Source organism: Phalangium opilio, unplaced genomic scaffold (genome assembly GCF_054372755.1).
Source record: "Phalangium opilio isolate 3A_F unplaced genomic scaffold, DU_Popi_V2 ptg000082l_1, whole genome shotgun sequence".
Classification (NCBI taxonomy): Eukaryota; Metazoa; Arthropoda; class Arachnida; order Opiliones; family Phalangiidae; genus Phalangium; species Phalangium opilio.
The window spans coordinates 4,936,971-4,962,310 of record NW_028324189.1 but is presented as its reverse complement, the minus strand read 5'-3'; the positions used below and the strand labels follow the sequence as shown (position 1 = coordinate 4,962,310).

The following is a 25,340-nucleotide window of genomic DNA, read 5'->3' as shown; positions in this document are numbered from 1 at the left end:
TAGAGTCCTTTCCGAAATTACATCGTTCAACATAATAAATTCCGTTCGATAACCTTCGCTTGTCTCAATTTAATTTGTATAAATCTAAATTAAATATCATCCCGTTCCAAAAATCTAATAAATAACCATCACATTTCTCGCAACGTAACCCAAACCTTCCAACTTCGTAATCAAAAGTGACATTCCTAAAGTTTTGCAGGAAACACTCCCCTCCCAGCAATTTCGCTAATCTAACAAAACCCTATTTAAAAGAATGACAGAGAAAACGAAATGAATTTCTCAAGATGATAACGTCACCTTTAAAGCAAAGCCGACGTAAAAGGCACGCAGTCCCCAAAAATAAAGTTTCTGGCCCGAAACTAGCCTAACTTCTATAGGGAAAGTCATCTTTCAGGCATTGCCCATCTGCCTTGCGGGGAAAGCTAGCGTTTGAATGAACTGCAGGAATAGGGCGCCATCTCGAGCGAGAGAGAAATAAGAGCGGGGAGGATGGTTGCTAGCTATTCCGCGAAGGATTTGGAGAGGATAGTAGCTGGAGAATAGAGGATAAGGCTAGAGAGGGTGAAAGAGAACGTTCGGTAGCCAAGCGCGAAACTCCGAAGGGATTTCAAAGGCAATTATGAGGACTGTCAAATCGAGATATGTCATTTTGTGACACCTGGATTTAATACTCGGGATGCATACTCCAGTGATTGCGTAATCCTCTGTCGCCTACCAAATAATGATAACATACCGCCACAACAGAGATTAACTCTCATAATAGAGACGTTTCCCAAATTCCTTCCCCTTTAAGGGAACACAAACTTCCCCTGTATATAGGATGGGATGTGACTCCGAAAGGGGTCGAAAAGGGGGGTTGCTGAAGCTAGAAACTCCCGTGAAAAATAGTCCTCGAGATTAAAAGGTTATAAATGATATCCAGCGGAATAATACCTAGTCTTAATTAGTCATTAACTGACAAAAAGGAAAGAAAGAGTATAACAACTCATACTTAATGATGAAAGTAATTAAATGCGTTGTTGTCTCTACAGATGAGAACTTGTAAAGAGGATTCCCCTTTTTCAAATATTTAAACATAACACTTGTTTAAATATTTTCTATCAGATGCGCAAAATTTTAAAGATCCCGTATGTAGTACAATCGATTTTCATTTGAGTGTCGAAGTGTTATCGGGAATCCGCCCATTTTTACCTAATAGTAATAACGCTTGGCGTTATTAGATAAGATTGTGTAAAAGAGCCATTACATACCAATTATATCAAATCGTAAGGTTATATATAGCTAATAGCAGTAAAAAGCATCGGCTTGCTTTGTACTGAGTTTTCATTTTTACTGCTAGTTTGTCAAATCGCGTTGGAAACTCTGTTACGAATATCTTTAGTCAGGTTGATTTATGGTTTCTGTAGTTTTGAATCGATATACTTTGGAGTTTGGATCCTTAAAGTTCATTATATAATGTTGTTTACAAGTTTTATACTTGCTGTTAAATTGTTTGGTACCCACAAAATTCATTTTATAACGTTCTAGCACGACGCCCAAAAATTTAACCAAAAATCTACTTACCTCTTTAGTCGACCAGACTTGACGTTTTCACAACTTGATAGAATCGTCCTGTCTTCAAAATTTCTGTACACTCGATATAAAAAGCATGCATGCAACGTGCAGAACCTTTTGAAAAAATCGAAAACAAAACTAATTATTGCACTAACTGAATTTTTATTTTTAATAAATGTGTTTCACAACAAAAAAAGTGATTGCTTCTGTTAGTATAGATTCCCTCTCAAATGAGGTTTGATTTTTCATTGTTAGTTTTTTAGGTCTACAACTTAATTTTTCATTTCTACCAAAAAAAGAAAAAATGATTTTGTCAATGAGAGAGATGCAGCCACATTTGAGCATTTCTTTAAATATTTTATGGACATTTTTTATATATAATGGTATACTTCTTTTGGTTTCTCGAAAAGTTAATTTTTTAGGACTCTGAAATTGCGATACGACAAATATGTTTACACAATATTTACGGAAACACACCAGGAACTACAGTCCACCGCAGAGTGCGTTCAGCGAATATAACCGCTGAATGCACCCTGTATCAACGGAAATCATCATAATGATGTTGTTTAATATTTTAATTAGTTAATTTTGGTTTTAGGGATTAGGTTATTTGACCTACATATCCATGATGATTCCGTATTCTTCATACAGTGGATTTTATTTATAATTGAACTTTGGTATACTTTTTGTATTTCAAAAAGGACTAGAATTTCTTAGAAACTATTTGAATCGTCTTAGTCTTTATGGGGATGAAGTTAAGCGATCGAACATTAAATTAAATTTCTTTGGTTTTTGCGCGTTCAGTGTTGAAAAAGATCACAAAATCTTCCTTTCGAGTTACGAAAGAACGTATTGTGCTTATTAAGATAGAGACGTTTTCGTGTCCCGTTATAGATTTTGAACTAAAAAAAAACATCGGGTAGTAAACATTGACAGAAAATGAATGGTCCGAGTTTTATGTACACATAGTAAAAGAAAAGTTGACGGAAGAAAGCGTATATATTAGTCTGAAAGATTGAAGAAGACTTCGAAATCGCGTTAGTTTTTGTTAGTCGAAGTTTTAATGGAGAAATCGTGTGGTTTAAGAAGGAGAAGAAATGTCAGAAAAAGAATAAAGATCTAAAAACTATATTTTTTCCTTTTTACAAGTCACCGGCTGACTGCGATGTTCATAAATTTCAAATGTCTCGTTAAAGCGTTCAATTCACGCACAACGCGAGAGCTCCTAGGATACGCCGCCGTTTTGGGTAGTAGTAGTTGTAGTACTTTGTTTGTTTCATAAATAATTATAGAGCGTTAATATCCAGGAGTGTTAGTAGTAAGGACTTCGTTAAACGTTCGAAGAAACTATTAATTTCGAGTGTTAGTTTTTAATTTTATTTTGCTCCCATCACTAGTTTACCTTAGACACTCGTTCTATCCACAGTCGCGTATTGGCAAGGAGATAAGGTGGGCGTTTGCCTGGGCGACATAGGAGTGTAGCCGAAACCGTTGAGTCCGGCAGCCGTGTGTTGTTTGGCTTTGAGTCGCAAGGACGCGATACTGGAAGACATTGTGCACTGCTCCCGGTAGACGTAGGGCGGCGTGGCCGTGGCGTAGGGGCAAGGTGGTGTGGGATTGCTTAGACTGTTTACGGGCATACTGACAGAAGGGACGATACTGGCGCTGCTGATGCCGGAAGGTGAGGAACCGTTGAAACACGTCATACCTTGACTAGGAACGACGGAAGTGAGCGGATTGACGGAGTTCAAACCGGGCCAAGGAAAGGTCTTCGCTCCGAGTGGACTCGGTACTTTGGCTGCCCAATTGTTGTACGACGAATAGCCCGAATACAGACTATCGTCGAAAGGTTGCATTAGTCCGTTAAACTGAGAGCCAAAGCCATTCTTCAATTCCGCGGCGGCATTCCGTTCTCTCTTGCGCCATTTTGCTCGGCGATTTTTAAACCAGACCTAAAAGAAATGTAAATTAAAAGACAAAATTAATCATCATAACACGACCACTGTTGTCGCAGATTCTTACGGGCCGTTACTTAACGAAAAAAGGGAGTGTTTTAACGCGGTCTCTTCAAATAAAACGATTAATAATATGGGAAATAGTCTCGGGAGTACTGTATGGATCAGTTATAGTTTGTCCTCCATGAATACGCGATAAATATTGCAAGAGCAACGATACAGCAATGAGTTTTTTATAATGCGGTCGGGCAATCGGGACTCTTATTTATTGCTCTCCTGAGAGAGAAAACTGCCATGGCCCCAACTCGCAATTCTTGTAAATTTTTAATCAACCTAAAGGGAAAAGTACCCCATTATAAAAAAGGGTCGCCCTCCTTTTTAAGTTTAAAATATATCGCACCCAAAAATGATTTATGAATACATTTTTAAAAGATGATGAGATACGGGTTATCGATCGATCGACATCGATTTTGAATTTTCTACCCCGCAAGAATAACCAACCACACATCTAGACGGTTTTATAATTTAGCATAAACGTTGATGTAAACACAATATATCACATTACCCATAAGTACCATCATAAGATATGTTCCATAAGTTTGTCACTGGTTACAAACTGGAGCTTGTCATGAAGTGACGTAGGTCATAGATTCGAGGTAAAGCTACGCCTGGTTAAGTGCTGTCAAAGGCTTAGTACTGACTAAATAGGACCTAGATGGAAGACCTGCAAAATTAACCACCGAGTGTAGGACTTCAATTCTCGCTTGTCGTTCTGGAACTAGCTCGAGCTGTAAGTCTCTAACATTACGATGCATAGGTAGTTATATCTTATAAACTTATGGTACAATTCTAGGGGTGTATTAAAACCAAACTTATATAATAAGTTAATTTAGTTAATGTAGAGTTCATTTTTCAACGAAGAATGATGTTTTTCGGAAGGAACACCATTATACTTTCAACATATTTTGTCTAGGGCTCTAGGCCTGTATCCCGAGTAAAATTAAGGTTACCCCAAAGAGATAAAGAAAACTCAAAAATAAGTTCAGGGCGTTTTCACAGTAGACTTTTCTAGTACTTTTTCTAGATGTAAGCGGAGAATAAGAGTAGAAGAAAAAAGCTTTCTCTCCGCGGGGTTTTTTATTTTTTGGGGGGGGGGGGGGAAGGAGCTAGGACCATCCATGGTGGCTTCGTGCCGCGAAGCCGAATCTTCCGGGTTTCCTATAATCGAAATAGAATCTTCTCTGGCCCTCTTTTAATGGGATTTTAAGTCCGAACCATCTGTCTGTCAAACGGATTCGTGGGACGATGAAGAAAGAAGGAACAAAATAAGAACTCTGATTGGATGGAAAAAAGGATTGACGTCATGGGGCTGGAAGATTTTTAACCTTCCTTACATAAAAAAAATTGCTCTTTTTGGAGTTTCACGATGAGTTTTATTTTCTTTTTTTCCTTAACCGAGGAAGTATTCTCCCATGGGGATCTGAAGTGAAATTTAATTATAAGGTGTTGTTTTTTCACTCGTAACTTTTTTATCTTTGTGTTTTGGCCACCCAAAACATTCGGTTTGATTATAAGACCCTTGCTTTAACAGCTATCTTGAAAGAAATTCAAAGGAAATTACCTAAAATGAAGTTGTTTCCAGTAAAACCAAAAATACTTCATACACGTCGTCGCAAAAATAAACCACAATTTTAAAAACTAAAGTTTTGCTTTCAAATTTCTTTCTTCGTATAATCAATTTAGATTAGATGTAGTGACAATAAATAATAAAGTAAATAGCAGTTCCATTTAGTTAAATTAGATACAAATCATTAAAATTTCGTCAATCTTTTTGAAATAAGAAAATTTCGAAATGAAAAGAAAATCAGTTTTTCTAAAGCCTTTACTCAATTGAAGGATATGTCACTTAAAAAAAACGAGGGACGAACCGATCAAGATAGGCTCTTATAGCCCGACAGTTAAAATAAGCTTCTCTTAAAGCTCCGTTTTTCGACATTGGTATTTGAACCACCCGAGCTCTTCATCCTCGAAAATGTGGGAGGTAGGGATAAAGCAACAGCATTACTTTCCGCAAATTATTAGCTACCATAAGCTATACGAGTGTCGTCCAAAATCCTTCGTTATGGCTCTCTGATTCGTAAAGGGGGTCGACCCTTACAGTTAGAGACGCCAAGCAAAGCCTAAAGTCGATATAAAAAACCTAGTAGTCTGAAAGGGAGTTTTTCAAAAAAAGAAAAAAAAAGTTGAAGACTAGAGAGCTGGTCCAAATCCGCATTTTATCCAGGTAGGATCTTATGGGGGTTTCCAACTACCTCCCCCATTCTAGCTTCGAAGTAAAGTCGCCCATTAGCGTGACACTCCATTTCTCCCTTCAGCCTAGCGTAAAGAAGCTCTTGGCGATTTGTCCGTAGCGCCAAAAAATCCTTGGCTTAAAAGCCATTCGACAACGCGCACGCCACTATATACCCATCATAGCCTAACCAATCTTTCCCGCACTTACTAAAAACGTAATCTCCAAAACTGGATCATATTGAGGGTACGCTTTAAGAAAAAGGCAAGGGGGGGAAGATAGTCGAGGATTTGGGGGCAAAAAGAGAAATACATATAAAAACTGCTGGGTGTTGAAATAAATGGTTAGTTGAATTTGAGTCTCAAAGGATTTAGCCTGCGTCAAGACCCTTTCCACGGAGGTTAAGACAACCATACCCTTCTTATTTTAGGGTAGATGGTTTGAAACCTGCGTTTCAGATAACTAATACTTCTTATAGAGTATACGTAACTTATCAAAAGGATTTTCAGGAAAAGGACTGCCTCAGTTTATAAAACTTCAAAGAAATTTAAATTGCGGTACCGTACCGATACACTAAGACAATTAGATTTTAACAGGAATGCATCGATTTCTTCAACTTGGAATCTTTAACAGGGTCATTTCCTGGTTCTTTCTGCTTGAACTAAAAGGGAGGAGTTGTAGAAATCGTCACAACTGACGTCATACAAAGTGTATTTTAACTAAAATCCAAGTGATATTGACCAGGCTAGTGATCTGTGCCAAGACTCCGGCAACCTATCGAGTGTCGAACCCGAATGCAAACAAGTTTTCTGTGCGTCGTGTGAACGAGTAGACCTTGGATCAACGGTGAGCGCGCCATTTAACGAAGCTTTAAGCCCTTCCCCTTAACTCCAATCAGATATTAAAATTTCTTAGAGACTCCAAGTGGAAGAAACCTACGTATTTCTGTATTTAACCATTTAAGGTTTCTACCTCCGTCGTTGTCCAACATAAGAGACACCTTAAGGGTAAGAAAAAGCTTACAGGAAAGCGTCCCACGGAGCGGAGAAGGTGAAATTAAAAATACCCACACTCAGCAAAAGTCATAACAGAAAAAAAAATTGGAAAAAAGTGTCATGTAGGGGTTTAGCAGAAACGCTTAGGTGAGCTTTTCGGTATTTCATAGGGCTTATTCTGAGGAAAAACGCGTTGCTGGTTGAGGGCTTAGGTATCCCGCTGACTAGTGGTATACTGGTATATGGCGCTGGGCCACGAAAAAGAAGGGGTGAAAGGGACTTAATAAGGAAGAAGCTAGCCGCTCGTGTTACAGTCATTAACGGGATTAGGAAACCCGTGGAAACCCGGGGCTATTTCGTCGAAGGTATTATAAAGCCCACAGCAGCCACCTTTTGCTGGTCATAGCATCAGGCCAGACTAGGGTCGCCCCCAACCCCTCTTCTCAAAGCCCTAATCTGCATGGCCTAACAGTGTTAAATCTACCTACGAAGTCACCGATACACGCTTCGTTCGCCGACGTACTACGGAGTAGACGGCTCTCGTTCTCTCTCTTTTGGCCGTTGAGCTCCGGGCTTACCGAAGAAGATTATGAGATTTCCCGTCAAAGACTTTTGATTCCCAACCAATCCCTACGATTCAAGCGCCCTAATTTTATAGGGGATCTTTTTCTTTTTTCTTTTAAAGGGGTTTTCGATATCTGGCAATTAGTTGGCTCTTACATTTTTACGCTCGGTTTAAGGTGTAATCCCCGGGCGAAAGTGTTTGCGGTTACAAAAATGGGTTTACACTATTCCTATTTACTCACATATATACACGAGAGACTATTTTAGGGATTTTTCATCTTTTACCAGAAATATTTCTCAGATTCATCCAACCAGAAATAGTGGAAGAGTTCTGCTACATTTTTATAACTTTATTCGTGTAGTTAAACATATTAATAAGTTGAAACGTAACCATAAACAGAAAACCCTTCATTATTACCTCTCCGAGTGACGTATGTCACGGAGAGGTATTACACTCAACGTGTGTGTCTGTGTGTGTGTGTGTGTGTGTGGGTGTGTGTGTGTGTCTGTCACCGCGTTCGCAGTTGGGAAATCGGAGCAAACGTATTGTTAGTTTCCGGACTGCGTTCGCAGTTCACAGAAATTCGGAAAACTGTCCCTACTTGATGGTCTCTAACACCACCATGCACTAGTCTTCCGTCTATACCACATAGACACCAATCTGCAACATTGGCTTCTAACATCACCATCAACTGGTCTTTCATCAATACCACATAGACATTAATCTGCAACACTAGCTTCTACTCTATTATCGCTGTTATGGTTAAGATTTACGCGGCGATCAGCTAGGGTTACGAGAAACGTCTAGCCTCCCTAAGGTGGGATCACCACCAAAGGTTTTCGCAAATGCGCATTTTCTTATTATTTATCTCCATCATCATCGTTGGGGTTAAGATACACGCGGCGATCAGCTAGGGTTACGAGAAACGTCTAGCCTCCCTAAGGTGGGATCACCACCGAAGGTTTTCGCAATTGCGTACTTTCTTATTATTTACTGGGAGACGATTGCTATATATACCCTAGATTTCCAAAACTTTGGCAAAGGCAGTACGCTAGCGGGGAAACCAAAATAATAGTTTAAGTTCAAACGATATTACGAATAAAGTTTCTTAAAACGATGTAAGTATAACTAAAGCAAATATCTGACGAAGATAATGATTAATATCAAATAAATTTAAGAAATTGTTTAAGAAAAACCTCTATCAATCAAAAATTTCTAGTCAAATTTTATATAGGACGAGTAATGAAGATTGCGTATGAAGTCGAAACACCATACACATTTCATAGTCAATATAGAGCGAGTATTACAAACCACGGAAACTCTTTTGCAAAGCTAATATCGGACAAGTAATGATAACGTTAGTTAATAAAAAACTGAGTAATAAGGATACAGCTTCCACTCCATGTTTCATATTTTATAATCCTTCCTTGTCTTAGTATTCGAGATAATCCTGTTTCTCAACTCAGAATTAATACGGAAAGAGTAAAGTAGAAGTTTATGTTTTTGTCTGTGTGTGTCCGTCCATTGTTACACTAGTGCGTCGCGTTAGCAGTTAGCCTTGTGTTGATGTGTTAAGAAATCATACAGAACCTTACTAATCCCTTTTTCCATAATATAAAGTGAATATGTGGAAGTATTTTTCGTAATTATGATGCGTTTAATACTTTTGTAGCTTTAAAGCTGCGTCGCGTTAGCAGTTAGCCTTGTGTTGATGTGTTAAGAAATCATACAGAACCTTACTAATCCCTTTTCCATAATATAAAGTGAATATGTGGAAGTATTTTTCGTAATTATGATGCGTTTAATACTTTTGTAGCTTTAAAGCTCTGTTTCATTTTGATATTCCAAAGATTGTTTTTAATATTGTTATTTGAAATGGCTGTTTATATATTACTTAAGCTTTACTACATCTGTATATAGAATAATCCTTGATTTAGTGATTTTATGAAGAAAACTAAGACCTAGACTCCAGCGGGTATATCAAGTATTATCCGCAATAGGCTTAGTGAAACAAAGAGTAAATAATTGAGGCCTGAGGTGAAGTAAACTTTGGGCTTTGATTTTCGTGTCTATAATGGAGAGACATTAACGGTTCAGAGTGAACCGAAAGTTAAATACACTCTTAAATAATCAGGTTGAGATTTTATAATAGAAGAAAAGATCATGGTGGCAATTAGAATAGTAAAAGGGCTAATGATAAACGGGTAATAGCTACAGACTTTTTATTCTCTTTATGGTGCGCATTGACCATTAGTGCGTCTAGCTACAATTTAGCTTTGGTGTTATTTAACATTAACATTCATGTTGGCAAACTAAGAATATTGTTGAGGTGAGACGAGACGATAGTGTTTACACTGCAAACCAGTTGTGAATGTAGCTATCAGAATAAACGGTAAACAGCTGAAGCGTAGACTTCATTTCCTGTTCTTTTCCCCATTGACTGATTTCCATGTGTCCGAGATTTATTCTTATTGGATGTAAAATGTCGTCTGCTTTACTGTATATTCGCTATGCTTGGAATACTGCTTCAATATTTCATAAATTTTACTTCAAAAAAAGAGAAATAATTCCATATCTAGGTAAATAAGTTTGTAGTAGTAGACCTCTTGACTCGGAGAGGTAATATTTTGGTTTTCCCAACTTGTTTGTATATATACACTCAAATGAAGCTACATTTATGATAACTATTTTTGGGGAATTATTTAGTAACATTTAAATCTACTTATATTCAATTTATTACTTCTATATCTTGTTAAATTTAAATTTTCTTTAAAATGCAGTCACTTGTTATTGTGTTTCACTGGAAGATTTATTACTTCTATATCTTGTTAAATTTAAATTTTCTTTAAAATGCAGTCACTTGTTATTGTGTTTCACTGGAAGATAACGACAGAGCTAATTGATTACTACCTATACTTTGTAAGGCTAGAGACGTACTGAGAGCTAGTTTGAGAACACGCGAGAATTTAATACACTCGGTTTTGCAGTCCATCTTCCTATTTAGTCTCTACCAAGCCTTTGACAGCTCCATACCAAGCGTCATGACAAGATCTCAGTAACCAGTGACAAGCTTATGGAACATATCTTATGAACTTATGATGCAACTAATAAAGTGAAGTAAATTTAGAATAAATTTCATTATACAGTTGCGACGGCCAAGACGCAACCTAAACTGAAAAGACAATATATCTACATACGCAATAGACATTAGCATTTTCATTCCCTTGGAAGGCGCGGACACAAAAATTGCAAGCTATTTAGGCCGGGCTATCTTTTTATTAGCGCTTGAGCTGCCAGACTACACTCTGAACTAGCGGGTGGGCTCTCCTAATGATTTCTAGCCCAAGCGAGGGATGTCAAGAAGCAGAAAAGAAGAGCGAGAGCGGATGCTGGTGAAACCAGTTAACGTCACGAGTTTCATTATTTATCTCACTACGACTACGACGACGAAAATTCGGGACGTCGCGCGTCGAGAAAAAAAGGAGAGTGTCAACGCCGAGCTAGTCTCACACCCTCGTGACACCCGTGGCGCCTGGTATGGGGCAGACCGGCAAGCCAATTCGGACCCATCTTCCTTTTATATCAAAAAGTCAGGGGTTTGAATTCTGCTACGTGTATGTACGTGTCGCTAGTGTTGGTGGTATAAAAGTCGCGCGGGGCGGTTTTGTCGCGACCCGATCTCATTTATCATACTTATTTACTAATCAAACCTACGTTACCCAGCGCGTATAATATCACGGGGTCCCCCCATATATACAGTGGCGATGATATATCGAAGGTCTCGGCCCTGTTAGACCCAAGGCCCCTTTCCCTTAGGGTCCCCCATCTTGTATTATACGCGACTGACGGTTCATATTCGGCAACTATATTGATGGGGAAGTAACGAGAGAGTATACAAGAACAATGATTTTCGCGGTCGAATTTGGGACCGCGGTTAATCGAAAATGTCCCTCTTTTTTTTCCAACCCTGTACCGATCGACTATATCTGACTCGTATCCGACTTTAGACTTGAACAGTTGTACTGGGACCGAAAGGGTTTAATAAGGACAACTGTGGGGATTTACTATATACGTTCATTCATCAATTTCAAAAACACCAGGGTTTTTCTATAGATACAAAGGGTCACTTGGGTTGAAGAGATAGTGAAGAACCATTAATATTAAAATACAGACGAGTGGTCATTTGATGGTCAAGAGGACGGACGTATCGGACAGATGCTGACCGGGATTACAAATTTCTAGAGTTGTACGTACTTACAGAAGACCGAGTCATGACTTTTTGAGTGTCTATTTTGGCTCAAAATTGAGTTTGAATTACAATACACCACTCAACTATATCAATAAATGTTCAGTGAAGGAAAAATGCACCCGATTGCACCTGCCATCAAAAAGTGGCAATAGAACGTTTTGGCAACAAGACAACATCAGATTCAATATATGAAATAAAAATAACATGCATCTTCCCGGAGATCACGCAATCCGTTAAGGAAAGGTATATGGCAAGCGTCCTCTCCCCATCGATGACCGGTATCACGCGGGGTCTAGCTCGACCCTGGCTATTATTAGGGGGTCGACGTATTTGACGAGAAATGGGTAAGAATCCTCCTCTATTATTCGTGAGGGAATCTAATATCTCTGGCAACTTTAACACGATTTGGAGCTTCGGTGTTTTGCCTCTATATAGCCATGTAATTCAACACCTACTCAAATAATAAGCGGCGCGACGCCCTCAGCACGGACCATTCCTAGTTTTTCCACCTTCCCTCAATTTCCCCTTCATTTGGATGATGGCACGCGACTAGCTCTTTTTGGACTGCCTATCTCGCGCCCGTTTCGACGCTTGCACGGCACGCTCCGAAAGAGCAGATGCTTTCTAAGCGAACTATAGCTACAACGTACGCTATTGCCCTTTTGTAAATTACAAAATGCGCAAGAAGAGAGAAAAAAAGGTCCTTATCATGCTAATTCAATCCAGGGGTTAAGGGGATGTGAAGGCTCTTCCTTTTTTTTTGAGTGGGAACTTTCGTACGTCATTTTGTTTTTAAACTCACGATTATGGCTGGAATTTAATTGGAAATTGATTGTCAACAACCAATAGCTGTATTTGTCGAAAAGGGGCTGAAATTTGTGGAAAGAACATTCTACAGACTCTCAAAATTAAATTCCCTTCTTCTTACGCGTGTACTTCTACCTTCTTTTATCCATTGTAGGGATCCAGACTATTTCCCCTTTGAAAACAGTTTGGAATAGGGATGAGAAAGAAGATGGGAAAGTTTGGGTTCGCGGATGAAAAGAGAAGGCTCGAGCAAAAAGTGTGAAAGAGAGGAAATAGAGGAGTGAAAAGCACCCCTCGGCGTACGCCACTACCTGACGAGAAAAATATTAACTTTTGATTGGAAGTGACACGGGTCCCGTGATAAATGTAGCCCCGACACTGCCCCAAAGTTATTGCTTCGGCGTCCTGCCATTTGGGCCTGATTACGGAACCGACTAACTCGACGGGGAATCCTTCCCACTATACTTCCCCACCAGAAGCTCGTAAACTGTCGTAAAAACAAACCCCCGATATTTTAAGCTCCCCTACCCTTTGAGATTCAGTACCTCAATGAAATACACGTTTCCCCATCCTATTAAACTTCAATTTATGAACTTCTCTTTGGCTTCCCAGTCAGGATCGAAGGCGCTGCGGGGAAGCATAGCCTCCGGGTCGACATTGCTAGCGAGTTTCGAACCCAGCTCCCTCACTAGAACTTTAGTTCTTTTTAAAGAAAGCCAACTGAACGTTAGATAGAGTAAGCGAGAGAAAAAATGTTTTATACCTTCGCTATTCTATAGGTCCTATGGGAGATTTTTCGGGAAAAGTTATAACTTTGGAAAACGGTCCCACACACTAGCCTAATATCTCTCTATTCACGAGGGTGAGGGTACCATCTTATTTTAAAGCACGAGTATATTAGAGTCCGTCTAGCTTGGCGCCCTATTTAAAAAAAGAAAAAAAAATACTGTACTGTAGCCCAATGGCCCTACGGTATACTTCTTCAGATTTCGGATATTGGTTTGTCGCCTAGTTGGGGAATTTTATTTCAAAGTCGTATCTCTAGTTTTTCGTCGTATTTTCACTTTTTCGTATAGTAGTACCACCAGAATATTTGGTTTTTCAAGTTTACACTTGGGGTTGGAATTGATGGTATCTTTTCGCAGCTTTCGAGTTGTTTCAAGCGAAAGATGGGTTTCTTGAAATGGTATTTGGATTTCAGGTGAATCTTAGAGATTTAGAGTTGTAAATAGGGATGTAGATTTTTGCGAAATAAATTCGAGGTTATGGATTTGTTATATTGAAAAAGAATTACTAAAAGAAATAACAATCAATTTTGAATTCACGATGGAAATCTTTCCCTCAAGATGTAGTTAAAAAGCCTGAATCGCAAAATGGGAGTGGTCAAAATTATGCAAGCGTTAAAAAATATATATATATATACATAACGGACCGCCTTAGGGAATATGCTTATCGGTAGCAATTATTATCGCGAAAAAAACTCTACAGGTAGATAAAAATATAGTAATAAAATCATCACCTTTATCAAAAGAAACCATTATATAGGGCGTTATATGGTATTTTATATTGATAGTGAGACTTTGGGAGTCGACTGATAGTGAAACGCGCCACATTGAAATATTTAGAAAAATATTTCGTCTAAACTTGTTCGCTTATAATGTTCCATAATACCAGAAGGGGATAATAGAAGAAGGATGACACTCTGTATCCTGTTCAGACTTCAGTTTTGTAACATGATTCTTCCCAGGCTTATACTTACTTTTTGTTTGCTCTCCCAATCATCAAACTTCAGATGGGTAACCATCGTGCTAGGGTGAATTCTATAACTGTTTGGTGGTACTAACTCCTGACGTACGTGGTACAAAATTCCATAAGGGAACTCTTTATCTGGTTTAGTAACCTTGTTTCAAATGTTTTATTGTTGGGAAGAATCATGTTACAATTTCACTTCACTCAAAAAGAAGTATTACATACTTCTGTATTGATTACCACGAAAATAAACCTTGTTGCGGTGCGACTATATATTGTCAAAGAAACCTTGACTTTGGAAAAAAAATTATCTTTTGAATTCATAATATTTTTCTACTTATATAACATACGTCTGAATGTCAAGTTAACTGGCGACAAATGATAAGAATCGGTCAAAAGTTAAGTTAGTCGGTTTCGCTTTCCGCAAACAAAAAGGCACTTGAACTGATTCCCTTTCGAGAGATTTCATATTTAGTCAACAAGTGAAAGTCTATGGAAGATTCGATACAGGATGGCGGCTCCTTTCAAATTTTCTTTAGGTCCTTCTTTAACTATCCGACAAAAATATTGTGTAATCTATAGTTTTTGGTCTAATACTGAAGTACGCGATAGACAAAGGTCGTTCAGAGCTAAGATATACTAATAGGCGGTTAAGTTCAAAACAACATCGTGTGCAGGGGCGCTGTTAAAAATTTGGAAATATCGTGATACGTGAAAGAATTCAGTAATTGCAGTATTAACAATAAAGTGTATGAAAACCCTTGAATTTCTTGATATCACTCAAAAATATGATTGAGTTTTTCCTTTAAAATATATTCTGAATAAATTAAGATAAACTTTAGATAACTTAAAATGGTGTTCATTATCAATGAAACTACCTAACAAATATTTGTATTTTAAGTGTAAACAAAATATACAGTATACTAGTCGTGTTTTTGCAACACATTTCACACATCATCACTTTCGGGAGTCGAAAAAAAAAAGAAATGATTATGTTTTTCCTTCACTCAATAGAGATCTAGATTGATCAGTGAAAGCCATAGCTAGAACGCGGCTTAATACGACTAGCAGAAGCCCTTTTCTAGCGCAAAACCACCGAAAGATTAAGCCCCAATCTCCGTGATTGGAATCGGAGCCTTTTCATACCTGCTTTTCGTACATGTAGCGGGCAACCGACGGGCTTGAGCCCGATGATTTCTGACAAATGGCAAAGGCTAAAATACACAAGAGTAAATTCCTCTTAAGCCTTTGTTGGCTTATGAAGTCTTAGCGATTGTTAGTTTAATGAATAGTCGGCCAACAGCCTTCTCTCTCTTATCGAAACACCCTTCTTCGCGCTCACTAATTCCTCACTCCTTTTCCACCACCCATAAACTGTAGAAAAGACTAACGCGTTCCTTAGAATTTAAATTGGTTTTTAACTACTTCCATCGGAAAGATTTATTTGAAAAACCCTAAATTAAACGCTAAATTAAGTTGACTGTATGCTGTGATTTTATTTGTGTTCTAATATTAATATTTATGCAATATTATTTTTCCACACTTTTTAATTGCACTGGCCCCTGTAATTTCATCTTTCAATCTAACAAGAAGTCTTTTTACACAGGGTGGTTCTGATAAGTTTGCCATAAATTAAGAGGGATATTCTTTGGGCTCGATTTTGAGTCGAAAATGTAACTTCTATGACACTGTTTTGAGTTGTGATTTGAGTGTTTTAGGGATAACCCCTTAGTTAAATGAGAAATCACTGTCTTTCGGTTTAGGTGAAAATTTACCAATATGAGCTCATATTTAGAATTATTTTTGTCATGTTGGCTACAAAAACATGAGATTACGGTATGGTATACTACAAAACACTTATATCTTTAAAAATTATCAGATTTTTAATTAAGAGTTGTCGGTCTAATCCATGCCTCAAAATTGAATGAAAATTATCAAACGTTAATTATGCATCTTAAGCATGCATGCGAGCACACACTGTGTTAATTTCTATGTCAATTATCTGAATTTTTATCAGCGGATGTAATGTAGTACGCGAGTAATAAATAAAGTCATAAAACTTATATTCTCGATTGCTACATATACATCCAGAAGCTACAAGAACACGGGAAAAGGCACTCGTGGCAAGCTGCGTTGGTTCTCATAATACGGTTCTGTGCATCGAAGCGAACTTAATAACTACATACAATCCGCTTCATAAAAGGGCTACTGTTGATATTAGAAACTCCCTCGCTATTACAATAAAAGGGGGGATGCCTGCCCATTAGCTAAGGCAATAAATTATTATTCAAAACGTATAAATCACTCGCTAATAAGGTTAAAAAGTACGATGGCAATGAGATTGACAAGTTCGTATTGTTTTGGACAAAACCATGCATATACGAACAAAATTAGTAATGATATTATAGTAAAACATTCACGTAGGCCTACTATATGTATTTAGGTACATAGGGAACTTTCTAACGTACAGCTGCACCTTTATATATTGCTTGAATCAAGGATATTGCAATTAAATCTTAATTAATTGCCCGAAAACCATAAAGGTATAGAAATACTTAATTTAATTTTATCACGTATCATATCATGGGCCCCAAATGGTCAATTATGAACTTAATCTTATTATATTAACCATTGGTTATTTATAATATAAGTTACGAATGATTAATGAAGTTAATTTTCTGTATTAATATATCCTTGCAACTTAATGGATGAAAAATATTCAAATTATAAATATATTTTCATCAAATTTCACCTGAAGATTGTTAACCCTTAGGCCTAATCTAACAAATGATAATTAAGAAAATAACTTAATTACAAAAGTTTTCGCAGTTAAATTTACTCTATATTGCTTAAAAAAAGTTATCACAACTTTTCTGGGTGCGATAATCTCTACATTGGCGGCCTCTCCTTCAAATGTCAAATATCTCATCAGTGGGTAGTAAGAAAAAGTTGCAACTCCGAGGCGTGGAGGTTGTAAATTCATCAATAAGACAGGGTTTTAATATTTACTTTGTTACGCATAACCTATAACCGCGTTTCCGCTAACCATATAGTGATACCGATATGCTACCAGAAATATTACACGTCGAAAGATAAGGGTGTTTCAAATTTGTTACAGCTATGACTTGCACCGAATGCCTGGCTCGAATTAAGCGATAAAATTATTCATTTGATATTGTTCTACCAATTTGATTTAGTTGAACAAATGACGTAAAAAGATGCATTTAATAATTATAGACTACTAATTGGTGAATCATGATAATGCGGTGTTGTTTTAAATTTTAACAGCATATTGTCTGGAAATATTTACAGGAAAGTTATCTTTGGTTACGTATAGCCGAATGTACCCAGCGTACAAAAATGAAAACCCACAAAAAACGCATTACCCATAAGGGCAATAGTGACGACACGTCATTTGGACCCTAGCTGAAAATCGGGCGTTATGATAGCTCCTATTTTGCATTTTTGTCTCTTCCCCGCTCATTTACCGGGGGTTATATCAATGTGTCAAAATGGCAAACGAGGCGATACGTAATAACAGAATCCCCCCGTGAATGCGCAACGAGCATCTATGGCCTTTTCCAGACCCATCTCCCATTCTTTCTAAAAAATAACCAGCTTTACGATCAGACCGGGATACGGCTCGTGGAGTCGAGCTTGAATATTTCCCCTTCTAGCTCATCATTTATAACTACGAGCCCGCTATCGTCAGTGTTACGATATAAACTCTAGTTTTAATCAAAGAATTTATTAACCTCATAACCATAGGAGCGTGATACTATGGACGTTTTCCACGACGATAAGAGAGACAATAAATTACCCTTTGTAGCCACCCGAGTCTTAAGGGAATTCTCATTGTGGTTTATGTCTTAGAATGGATTCGCTAATTATTAAAACCTTACAGGGAATGAATGTGGTGGGGTTTTAAACTTAAGGATTAAATATACACTGGACACAGTGGATGTCTCGCAGACTCGCTTCTTTGTATTTTAAATTAGCGACTTTCGAACTTAAGTTAAATCAGGAAGCTAACCTCAATATATTTGTTTGTAAACAACTAATTTACTATAACAACCAACAAAATAATTAAAGAACTGAGATGATTGACACTTATTTTTGAACCGATGCTTTGACTAAAAGAATCCCATGAGTCTGTTTTACGTCAGCTCATTAAAAAGTGAAGTAGTATACCAGCAAAACGTCAACTGATTTGCTTCACGTTATGTCATTTAATTCGAGGAAAACGAAGGGAAGTATATTTTCCTTGAGTTTAAATCAACACCCTAAACGAACATGAGTTGTATTTACTAAAGTTCATGGGGAGCGTCTAAAGAAAGATACTGTCTAGGGATTCTCCAAGGGTTGAGATAACTCGAGCCGAAGTGTATGGAAACAGTTTGCGACAATTTACGGCATTCAGTCTGAAGGGACGTAAGAAAAATTAAGGGGGACAGATTTATGGAGCAAAGTCTCTCTGATTTCTAACCAAAAAGTTAGGAAATAAACGCGAAAGAAAAAAAACTCCGCCCAAATCCACCCTGTTCTGTTAGGGAGTCATCGGGATTTCTTACACTCTTCCGGTCCCATCGTAAATCTTAGATAAGGGCCATCTTGTCTACCTCGAAGATACGGAATGGTCAACAAGTACGTCTATGAGGACATACACCCCCGTCCCACATGTAGCTTACAACGAACCTAAACCTTGGGTAGCTAAAATTTAATTGAATCATTCTCATTGTAAGACGTTCCTAAAAACTGTGGTTTGAAAACCACACTAAGAGACCGACCCTAACATAGTCGTCATTGGCTTCTTGAAACCAAGAGGATTTCCCTCAAGTTAGGAAGGCTGCAAGGGCGACGTGAGCGGCAACATGATTCTAGTGAATCTTGACATAGACCTCCCCTTCCCAGGAGAAATTTATTAACCAAAAATATCGGTGACACGATCAAGATTCTATAAGGAGTTCATTTTCGAGGGTTCCTCGGGGTCTCCCGAGACTTCGTTGAAAGAAAAATGGACTTAAGATGTGTTCTACAAATGACTAAGCAAAAGGGCCCCCTGATGCTTACGTAATAGTCCAAATAAAAAACATATTACGCCCGACTGTATGTTTGTTTAGTATAATACTTTATGAGAATTTAAACTAGGGCTACGTTAACCAGATAACGGGGAGTTTGTGTCTAATTTCTTAATTGGTACAGACACTAATGGCAAATTATTACTGATAATGGGGTAGCGTTTTGGTAGGGGTTTGTTAATCCTGAAAATTGGGCTTACCCTGACTCTGGCCTCGGTTAGATTTGTCCACATGGCGATTTCCTCGCGTGTGGACATGTCTGGATAGCGGTTCCGAGAGAAGGTGGCTTCCAGTTCTTGTAATTGTTGACTGGTGAAGTGTGTCCGCTGTCTCCTTTGGCGTTTTTTCTTTTTCGGGTCATCATCATTTTCTTGACCATCTTGATTACCGTTGCCGTTTTTGTCGCCTGACGACGTTGAATCTGAAAAAAGGATTAAACATAATCTAATAAACATATTTTTCTTAAGCAAATCTTAGAAGATTATTAAATAATTCTAAGAGTTCCTTCTTGCCAATAATTCAAAAATGAAATGGTTAATTTAAATTACTATTAAATGTAATAAAACCATCGTGATTGCAAACTTAATTAATTCAATTGCACAGCTACTATAAATATCCTTTGTCTTACGTGTAACGTGATCCAGACACAAACTGTAAACACTAGGCCTAGTAATCCCAACGACACGTGCCCGAGCGCTCCGCCCTCTACTATTAATGATGCTAATTATCGCATAGGAGTAAATGACTCATTTGTTTTTGGGGGAATTTTCAAGAGGCCTAATGATTTACAAAAATTGCATAAAAATAGGCAAATATTTCAATTAAAACTTGCTAACACTAAATATTTCTTAAAACGCGCATGTTAATAACAAAACGCTTTAAGAAAGACCATGGTACAAAAAGAAACCTGGTAAGGCGCAATTACGAGGGTGAAAAATTAGGTTTTCGCAACCCCAAAAGTGTGAACCCAAGAGACTTGTTTTATCCCTAGTAAAGAAGGCAGGCCAAAGAAATTGCGTTAAGAAAATGGGGGATAATACGGGAATGAAGAAAGACAATCGTCTCCAAGGCGTTTTTCCCAAAATGCTTGCGCGAGAAGAGCATATCCCAAGGGAACTTTAGTTCTTCTCTGCCCAAGACGATTGTCTTCTTGATTACCCGGCAAGGCCCGTAGGTAGGAGATAGAAAACCCTACAATGTTTTTGTTAGATTGCCAATATTCTCTCTCGCCTTGTCAACATTGACTTTTACAATGTTTCGCCTTTTCTCACAAGGGTTAACGTTTGTAGGTCAGCACCTTAAAGACCCAATCGAAATCAGTGGTTCCATCAAAAACCACACCAAAACATTTTTATAAAGTAGTTTAGGCCTTATGAAATGGGTTATATTTTCATCTAAATTTTATACGTTTAGTATCTTATAATCTAAGGTCAAGTGACATGATATATTTGGAAATTAATCAAAAACACACGAACATATGGTCATAAATTCAATGTAAAATGCAAAAGATGTTTATTTTAATCTTACCAAATGTTTATTTTTAAAGTTTTGTATTTATTACCTAAAATGAATGCTAAATACCCCCACTTTCAACGATTGAAAAGAAATGGATATTAATTATCATCAAGTATCAGCTTCGAAATGTCAACTTGAGGTTAACTTTGAGGGTCACCCTCTAACTAGCAAATCAAAACATCTCCATCCCCATGCATAAGCTATCATCGGCTTTCCTTATATGGAAAACTTCACCATTTAGGGGTTTTTACTGTATTTGTCATACGAAGGCACGCTTGGTGATACCACCGAGATACAACTATGAAAAATGGACTTCGATAATAAATGTCGATAATTTTGGCGTTCAAGCGAAACCTGTAACAACAAGAGAATCTCTGCTAGTTCTTCGCATTGATCACAGCTGCAAGTCCCCTTTATTTTGAGGTTTTTTTTCTAAATATATGACAGAAATTAAACGATGAGGCACTGCGGAATCGTTTAGTTTCTCTTCAAAAAACAGAAGGAGAGAGGTTTCTATAGCTGGCTATGGTATGTTCAGACGCGAAATTGCGATATTCCGCGGGTGTCTCCCCTCTCAATCCAGGGAAGATGAAGAAGGATGCGATGCCGGGGCGCGCTCTCCGAACGGCTCCGTAGCCGACTCGGGTCAAGTCGGGGAACCCAAGGTTGTTTCATCACTTCGTTAAACACGGCCCGACACCGGACCCATTCATTTCCCTTTGGCTTGTCGACGCTTCCGCAAATTCGTCCAAGAGGGTTTTTTCGGGGGTTCCACCCTCCTATACGGTATAAAGGCAATTCAAAGAGCATTTTGGAGCCTTTAGCGCGGTTCCTGGTGCTGGGTGAGGGGACAGAGTGGGGACGATACCTTCACGGTCTGGTTGAGGATGGTGTGGCTCCCGGAGTACACCCAACACTCCCCAAGGGCCGCGTGTCAACTTACAATCATACCAGGCTCGGTTTTTTAATAAACGTTATTCGCGCGACAAAAAGGATGCCGTGATTTATGTATTTAATTATAAAGAGATGGTCACGATTCATGAATGTTGAATATTACAGCATTACTATATGATTATGACAGAAAGCATCTCTCCAGGGGGTTTACTCCCTCTTATTGTTGACTATATGCAGTCGTTCTAAGTATTTACCTTAGGAAAACCGATACAGCAAACGCATTAAATATTATTACAAATGCAAAGAAGGTTAAAACATAATGGAAAATTAATAGCGCATTATTTATAAAGTAAACAATTATTTGAAGCATAATAGACTGACATACTATGGACCTTAGGGTCATATTTATCAACATTGACTGTCTTATTGAAAGAAAAGTACGCATTCGAGTTATAAATCATGTTGGTCGAGTTTGACAACTAGCTAGGCCTTGCGCTCATACTGAATGCAAAGGTAATTTACGCTATGAATTAAGTATATTACTGGGAAGGTTCTTTGGGGCCTACCTCTTTTCTTCGAGTCGTGGTGATGGTGGCCGTCGTGTAACGTGGTGACGGAAACGCAAGCCGTTTCGACCACGCTCCTGGACAGGGTGACGGCAGCGTGAGTTCCCGAAAGCGGGGCCATGCCAGAATGTGGCGGAGGCGGGGGCGGGTGAGGGTGCGTTAAACTAACGGGCACTGGGGGCCCGTGCAAAGATCCTAAGTGTCCCAGGCCGTGGTGCCCCATTCCGGTATCGTGGTGGTGATGGTGATGGTGAGACGGAGATCCCACGCCGACGACCAAGTCTTGCAAACACAACGGATCCGTTAATGAGTCCATTGATCAATTATAAAGCGGGGGATTAACGCCCGCTGCAAGCGAAAACTAAATCCCGGATTTACGAAAGGGATAAAATCGGGGCTTTAAGTAAGGCCCGGCCCGCGCCGCTAACGTCGAAACGAAGAAAAGGAGTTTAAGCTCTTCGGGCAATAACGGCTTAGCGGTCTTCCGAGTCCCGTTACGCCGTGCGCGTTGGATCGAGCGAAAATGATCCGATGGACTTAGGACTTAAAGCCGGCCTAGATTTTCTTCGGCTATATACTTCTTCCAGTTGGCCAAAAGGGACCGAAAGGGGGAGGGGGCGGTAATACTAGACAGCGGCGTCGGTCTCGTAGAAAGACGGAAAAAACGTTTCGGACCTAATAATCTCGGAAGCAGCCTCGAAAAGACCGAGGTTTCGCTCTTTAGTCTCGCGACTCGAGGAGATTCGATAAGGTACGACGGCTTGAATGACGCGTTTTAAGTCGTGTCGCGGAGTGTCCGAGACGACTTCATGATTGTCAACCTCATAATGTTAAGGACTCGAGGAGAAAGCCAGTCGGACTAGCGTGTCCTTTCAAGATTTACAACTACTATCCCCCTTCTAGATGTCGAGTTCTTGGGTTAAAGCCGAACCGCCTAGATCCCGTTAGCTTCTAGACCCGAGCCTTTCGCGATGAGGTTAAACGTATCGAAATGACGTTACAAGATACGGATCGGCCCCCGGGTATACAAAACATATACGCGATATACAGACAATATCGGTGCGTAGAGATGTAGTAGTAGTTGTAACAGTAAAATATATTTCGTGACCAAAAAGTTATTGTCTTCTCGTAGACCCCCTTTATCTAAAACTCCTTTCCCCCTTATTTGACACTCGTTTCTTCGCGCCCTCTATTACCCGGGACGATTCGTACCGGTACAACCGAAAAACGTGGAGGTGGTGGTGGTGGTGCTGCTCTTTTTCGCTTCTGTTCGAAAGTACACTCGATGTTCGCTAAAAGCGACCCCAAACGGACGCCGGGTGATAACGCGTTTCGCGCAGGGTACCTTGTGTCGCGCGGAATGGAATATAGTCCTAGCCTTCTCCAGAGGGCTTCTCGCTGAACGTCGCCTAAATCCGACGGAGTCACTAGAAATTTTTCGGAGCGATGTCGGCCATGCTGGTCTATATCAGAGGAGCTATATGGCGATATCTAGTGTTTCTACAATCCCACCCTCTTCGCCTCGACTCCTATCTACATTATTCATCACAACCCCCAAACGGCACTTTCACCCTCCCCTTTATTTCTCTTATCCGGAAGATAGGGAGCCCGAGTTCGATCCATTCAGGCTCCTCCTTTCTGTGACGTCGTGGCCCGGAGGCAGGATTGCCAGACTGGAATGGGCTTATCAGGAATAGGAGTGATCCGGAGCGGGCGCGGCTTCTCCACTGGAAGAGCTTGCATTGGGAAGGATGCGGAGGAAAGGAGAGACCCTTTTCCGGGTAAGTCTGATTATACGGGCTCTATATCAGGCCCCTGTTACAGTGATTTCTTTTTCTCCCATCGACTTCGTCCCCCCCTTCTTATCCTTCCTCCCCCCTTTTCTTCCTGATGAATTGCATTTTCCGCACACGATAGCTCCAGATCCCCTTCGTCTTCTAAATATATTAAGGCATTATATCTTTTGTTCTATTCCCTGGAAGCATTGTTTCTAATGGATATGGGTTATCGCTGATAAATAATAGGCCAAATACCGTCGAAACCTCTTACTCCCTCCTCCCGATTTAAAAGATAAAAATATAACCGATGAATGCCAATTATAAGGCTCTTCTTCCCTTAGTTTAAAGCTACCAAAGATAATTGAAGAAATAAAAAATATTAATTTTTATACCTCTCGACGTTGACTTTGGCCTATTTTAATTTTTTGGAAAAGGTTTCCTTGAGATCGGCTTCTTCTTGAGCACAATTGTAGTGCGAAAAAGTGTTAATGCAGGGGCTAGAGATTATCAATTTCAGATTCTAAATGAAGCCATCAATATCCATGATAATTTAATAATATAAATCTTGACTGAAACCAGTATTAAATAATCTAATATATATAAGTAGTAAATATGACTATATTCCAAAGTGAAACGCATGAAAAAAAAGGAAATTAATGAGAAACTCGCAGTAAACTTCCTCGTAATCATAACCCAAAAATTATATTTGCCCATCTGAAATCCTTATAAATTCAAATGCAACCATTTAGAGGTTGAGCTTCCCGAAAATCTAATCTTGGTCGGTGAGCCGCGAACACGAATGGCGGCTAGAGCTATTACGTACGGAGAAGTATAACGTTCGTTTCTATAAGATTAGATTGCCAAGACGAAATATATATATAAGGGAAAGCCCCAATCCTAGAGAAATTTCTCTATCCAGAACGCGTATTCAAAGTCGGAGGGTCGAACGTTACAGCCACGGAAGAGGAAACTAATCGGAAACGGCCAAAGGAAGGAAGCTAGCTTTTACTTTCGAGTGCATGCCGATACTTCAGGAGTACGGAAGAAGCTAGGGAATGGAGGGGAGAGACAAAGAAGCCGAGGAAGAGAGAGAGATAGAGGGAAGATGCTTTGGAGCCCTTTCCCATGCAGCAGCGAGTCTCAGGTGTTCCTGGCGACTGAGACGCCATCATAACATTCGTCCTTTCCTACTTTAGATTGGACGTAAATCCATCCAACTTGGGTATGGGAGAAAGCTGCTTGGTCTACCGTTCGACCGACGCTGTCGATAAGCAAAGCTTCTTCGTATGAAAATAACTCGAGAATTCTTGTAGTCTAATGGGGATGCCTTATACGAAATTAGATT

General features: G+C 39.1%; 1 protein-coding gene and 1 long non-coding RNA gene across 2 annotated transcripts in view; one reads left to right on the top strand and one right to left on the bottom strand.

Annotated features, from left to right (window-relative positions):
* Positions 1-1,696: 1,696 nt before the first annotated feature.
* Positions 1,697-24,133, bottom strand: Ptx1 (pituitary homeobox homolog Ptx1). The gene is made up of 3 exons (XM_089847887.1): positions 22,218-24,133; positions 19,443-19,663; positions 1,697-3,506 (listed from the first exon to the last, which is right to left on the bottom strand). The coding sequence occupies exons 1-3, from the start codon at positions 22,531-22,533 to the stop codon at positions 2,958-2,960; spliced, it is 1,086 nt and encodes a 361-aa protein (XP_089704013.1). The 5' UTR covers positions 22,534-24,133; the 3' UTR covers positions 1,697-2,957.
* Positions 23,891-25,340, top strand: part of LOC149651097 (uncharacterized) — a 16,330-nt gene continuing 14,880 nt past the window's right edge. The window contains exon 1 of the long non-coding RNA XR_016371051.1: positions 23,891-23,998. This is a non-coding gene — a long non-coding RNA (uncharacterized LOC149651097). The remainder of the gene's footprint in view (positions 23,999-25,340) is intronic.

What these genes read in the sequence shown, in the direction of transcription:
- Ptx1 (XM_089847887.1), bottom strand. Translation starts at nt 22,533, where the DNA reads ATGGACTCATTAACGGATCCGTTGTGTTTGCAAGACTTGGTCGTCGGC. An exon ending in CCACGACTCGAAGAAAAGAG is followed by an intron (nt 19,664 to 22,217) that starts GTAGGCCCCAAA and finishes TCCTTTTTTCAG; the next exon opens with ATTCAACGTCGTCAGGCGAC. An exon ending in TAACCGAGGCCAGAGTCAGG is followed by an intron (nt 3,507 to 19,442) that starts GTAAGCCCAATT and finishes CATTTCTTTTAG; the next exon opens with GTCTGGTTTAAAAATCGCCG.